Here is a 3366-nt window from a genome sequence, read left to right as displayed (position 1 = left end):
AACAAGAGAATGGAAAGATGGTAAGTGTAATGGTAACAAATGATGAATTGTTTGGGATAATTATCCCCTCAACAAGAGAATGAAAAGATGGTAAGTGTAATGGTAACAAATGATGAATTGTTTGGGATAATTAATGCTTCTGGTTGCGACTGTTCGTTTATTTTGAAACTATTTTGTTACGAAAAAGTTTTGGTGTTTCGAAATAAAAAGCGATATTAAATTTAAATGTTTGGCTTCCTCCATGAACAGGCGCAGTTTGTGTTGTGACTGGAGACAACATAACAATCCGTTTAGGCCTAGTATCCAGTATTCGCCCAGGTCAAACTCTCCACCTTCGAGAAGGAAACGAGCTGTACGACCATGTACATTTATCTACTGAGGCTACGGGCGACGTCATTATAGCAGAACCACTAAATCCGGTATCAAATTACTCTCTCTTCTTTATTTCTGTTTTTTTATTGTTTCAGTTTTGTTTTTGTTGCTTTTATCAATTTTGATAGCTCAGTACTTATACCTGTGTACTGTTTCTACCAGATTCCTCCTAGCTTTGTGCTGTACGGCCCAAGTGAAGTTTGCGGTGGAGAGGTGAACATTACTGTGATGAGTATTATCGGAGACGGAGCAGCTGAGCTAACCTACTTCTGGAGTATATTTCCAACAGACAGGAGTATGTATATTTTAAACCTTTTTCTAATTAAAAAATTCATACTAACAGTTTCAGAACAGAGGTGCTTGGTTTATAATAGCAGTTTCATAACAAGTTATCTCATAAAATAAGCTGTACTCCTGACTCATCCAATTCAGCCACTTCCTTGTGTGAGAGACCCAAACCCGAAAACACTTCCAATGTCGTAAATGTTTCCTCTAAAACATTAACTGAAAGTCAACACAACCTTCTCAGTAAAGGTCTCAACTTTTCTCCTACCCCTAAGAACATAGATAATTTCGAAGTTATTTCCCATCTTCAAGAATTTGCACGCAGATTAAGACTTCGGGAATTTTTCCACAATAAAACCACTAATGGAAACGATATCGGTACACAGTTTAAAGAAAACTCCATCTGGTCACCCCCAGTCAAACAGAGAACCACACTTAGAGAGCTTTATTACTGCAGCTGAGAATGAAGTAATTCAAGCCATTAACTCTGACTTAAAAGTACGGAATAATCTCTCCTACAACGAATATGCTGCTCTAATTTCACTGAAACATGACAATGACATTATTATTAAACAAGCTGATAAGGGCGGCGCCATTGTCATTCAGGACAAATCCGACTATATTAACGAAGCTTATCGACAACTTAATGACATAAACTACTATAAAAAAGTAGATTTGGAGCCCACCCCGGAATTTGTTAAAATAATTGAAGACAAGCTATGTAGCTTACAGAGAAAACCAATCCATAAGTCGTGAAACTTTACAGTTCCTTTTACCTAAACACCCAGTTCCAGGTCGCTTTTACATGCTACCAAAGATACACAAACATAACTATCCCGATCGTCCTATTATTTCCAATTGCGGTATGTCCACCGAGAACCTATCTGCTTACGTTGATAATCACATCAAAGACGTGTTTGGCGTCATATATTAAAGACACAACACATTTTTGAACATGATCTATGACATTAACAATAACGGAAAATTACCTCCAAACACTATTCTCTGCACCATGGACGTTTCTTCTCTTTACACAAACATTCCCCACGACGATGGCCTGAAAGCTCTTGAATCTTTTCTTTTGAAACTTGACATAACCAACACTCAGACTATTTTAGACTTAGCTAAACTAGTTCTTACACTTAACAGGTTTGAATTTTATAATGAATTCTATACTCAGACAAAAGGCACAGCTAAACTATGCCAATGTTTTCATTGGAGACTTAGAGAAGAGACTGTTGGAAAGTTATAAAGAGAAACCAAACATTTGGAAACGATACACAGATGACATTTTCTTCATTTGAGTAGGAGACGAAGACTACTTACTATCTTTCTATAGACATGCAAACTCTTTCCACACTTCTATTAAATTTACTCTAAGTTACTCCACTACTCAAATAAGTTTTTAGATGTAAACCTGACATTAAAAGATGGTTTTCTACATACTGATTTGTACCGTAAACCGACTGATAGACCACAATACTTACATTTTCAAAGCTGTCACCTTCCACATGCCAAACGAAATGTTACATTCAGTCAAGCACTTAGATTAAAGAAAATATACTCTGACAGTAAGAACTATGACCGTCACATTGATTCTTTGAAACTAACTACGACCGTCACATTGATTCTTTGAAACTAACTACGACCGAAAGAGGGTATAAACAAAACACTGATTCAACAAGTTGACAAAGATAACAATATTCCACGTGTATCTGCCTTGAAACAGTCACCTAAAACAAATTCCTCTCGTGTTCCACTAGTTATCACATATCACCCAAAATTAAAAAATCTACCCCGGATACTGAGAAAGCACTTTTACCTCCTTCAACTTAATGATAGACTAAAGACTATTTTTACGGAAGTTCCTGTTGCTTCTTTTAGGAAAAATAAGACTTTGAAATCCCAATTAGTGCACGCCAAAGTTAACTTTAATGCGACACCTGGTGAAAGTTATCCCTGCAATGGCAAACAACCTGTAAGTTCACGCAACAGACTAACAATTTCTCTGATAAAGACAACCAAAGACAGTTCAAAATCAATAAACCCATAACTTGCGCTACAAAAAACGCTATTTACTTAATCCAGTGCCGAAAATACAACTTACAGTATGTAGGCCAAAGTAAAACAACTATACGGGAGCGGTTTAATAACCACCAATCTTCAATCAAAATGAACAAAGAACTTCCGGTTGCAGAGCATTTCAACATGCCTGACCACTCTCTTGACGACATGATACTGACAGGTATAGAGACAAATTTTACATCAAACAGAAACAGGGAAATTGAAGAAGCTTACTGGATAGCACTGTTAAATACTGTAACGCCGAATAGCATCAATCTCGATCCTGGGATTGTTGACCTTCGAGCGTCACTAAAAAAATTCCGAATAACTTGTAATAAAGTTTGTAAAGTTTTATTATTATTATTCACATTTTTATTCATGCTTCTATTTCTGTACATTATTATTATTATTTCAGGTATCGATTTACATTATTATTTTCTCTAGCTCTCATCTTCCTATGTATTTTATTTTTCTCTATCAGTCAAAAGTTTCTTATATAATGAAAATTAATAATATATTTTTTTTTTTCTCTACAAACGAATTCTCCCATCCGGGAGACTAACGGCTTGAGTTTGGATTGGCTGGTCACCAGATTCAACTTAACTGGGACTTTCGGTTTACATGACGTCACACGTCCTACTATAT

The 3366-nt window shown here is 36.0% G+C and overlaps 1 protein-coding gene across 1 annotated transcript in view; it reads left to right on the top strand.

Annotated features, from left to right (window-relative positions):
• Positions 1 to 3366, top strand: part of LOC106467313 — a gene marked incomplete at its 3' end in the record, with an annotated part of 36591 nt that overhangs the window by 24376 nt on the left and 8849 nt on the right. Inside the window, exons 6-7 of the mRNA XM_022395474.1 lie at positions 250 to 419; positions 535 to 667. Of these exons, the coding sequence (XP_022251182.1) occupies positions 250 to 419; positions 535 to 667 (303 nt within the window). The remainder of the gene's footprint in view (positions 1 to 249; positions 420 to 534; positions 668 to 3366) is intronic.

Source organism: Limulus polyphemus, unplaced genomic scaffold (assembly GCF_000517525.1).
Source record: "Limulus polyphemus unplaced genomic scaffold, Limulus_polyphemus-2.1.2 Scaffold2564, whole genome shotgun sequence".
Taxonomy (NCBI): domain Eukaryota; kingdom Metazoa; phylum Arthropoda; class Merostomata; order Xiphosura; family Limulidae; genus Limulus; species Limulus polyphemus.
Note: the sequence above shows the minus strand (reverse complement) of the source record. Positions and strands in the feature narration are given on the sequence as shown.